The sequence below is a fragment of the Austrofundulus limnaeus genome, unplaced genomic scaffold (genome assembly GCF_001266775.1).
Source record: "Austrofundulus limnaeus strain Quisiro unplaced genomic scaffold, Austrofundulus_limnaeus-1.0 Scaffold718, whole genome shotgun sequence".
Taxonomy (NCBI): Eukaryota; Metazoa; Chordata; class Actinopteri; order Cyprinodontiformes; family Rivulidae; genus Austrofundulus; species Austrofundulus limnaeus.
Genome location: NW_013953120.1, coordinates 220,700 through 222,065, shown reverse-complemented (window position 1 = coordinate 222,065; position 1,366 = coordinate 220,700). Strand labels below are relative to the sequence as shown.

General features: G+C 48.1%; 1 protein-coding gene across 1 annotated transcript; it reads right to left on the bottom strand.

The window, feature by feature from the left end:
* Positions 1 to 1,143, bottom strand: LOC106532106 (PCF11 cleavage and polyadenylation factor subunit; the record flags this gene model as incomplete). Its single annotated transcript, XM_014028101.1, is given in 4 exon segments — positions 1 to 571; positions 703 to 738; positions 818 to 910; positions 988 to 1,143. Coding segments are annotated over 4 exon segments (507 nt in total), but the record flags the coding sequence as incomplete, so codon positions are not given.
* Positions 1,144 to 1,366: the final 223 nt, after the last annotated feature.

Genomic DNA, 1,366 nt, shown 5'->3' with positions numbered 1-1,366 from the left:
TTTAAATCCACAGAAACTTTATTGTTCAACCTAAAGAACAATAAAAGAATCAAATTTCACACAAACATGTTTCAGATTCTTTTATTGAAGGAAACTGAAGCAGACGTCGTCCTCAGTCGTCCAATCAGATGCTGCTTACCTTCAACACCTGCGACTGCTCGTCAGGAACGGACCGGTCAGCGTAACTCAATCAGCGTCAGACCAGAGTTACCAAAAATACTTTAATTTATAAATTAAATCATTTACAGCGGTGAAGAGCCGGCCTGAAAGGGCCGAACGATCAAATACCAAAATGTATTCAACAGGTAAAAAACTCTTCATCCTCAGCAGGACGAAGAGGAGCAGCTCGTCACGCTTTGTCCTCCGACTGGGCCGAGTCCAGAACCTCCTGAACCTGAACCTCCTCCTGATCCTGGGCCTCCTCCTTCAGAGGCACCTCGCTCTGCACTTCCTGTTTCACTGTGGTGACATCACAGGAAGTCTCCTCCTCCTCCTCCTTGATGAAGGCACCCAGTGGGTGTTCGGTCAGCAGCTTGCTGGGCGAAGGCGTGACGTCCAGATATGAAGATGTCTGAGGACATGAAGAAGACCAGACGTCCCCGGTGAGAAGACCAGACCAGAACCATCGAAGACCAGAACCATCAAAGACCAGAACCACCAAAGACCAGAACCATCAAAGTCCAGATTAAAGGACAAACTTACATTTTTATAATCCTCGAAGCAGGCCGGGTGGAAGTTCTGTGGAGATAAACAAACTTTTGTTTACAAGTTTACTTCCTGCTGAAAGGGCAAAAACAGAAAAGGGGCGGAGCCTCACCTTTTCATCGACCCTGATGGCGTCCTTCAGGAACCAGTCCTCCTCCTCCTCCACCCAGTAGGTCTCAAAGGATTCCTGACAGATTTCACATGACTGCACAGGAAACATGTTTATTATTATTATTATTGTTCCTGTTGAGAGGAGGCGGGGCCACAAGCTACCAGTCTCACCTCTCCCACTTGGTCCTTGGTGGCTCTGACGCTCTGGAACTCCTTCTCCTTCGCAGCAGCCTGGCTCTTCTGCACCTCCTCCTCGTTCTCCTTCTCAAAGAACTGACTCTTAGCTCGCTCCTCCAGGTCTGCGATCTCCTCGAACTCGATCCAGTCCTGATGAAACACACAACCAGACACCATCAGACACAACCAGACACCATCAAACACAACCAGACACCATCAAACACAACCAGACACCATCAGACACAACCAGACACCATCAGACACAACCAGACACAACCAGACACAACAAGACACCATCAAACACAACCAGACACAACCAGACACAATCAGACACAACCAGACACAATCAGACACAACAAGACACCATCAAACA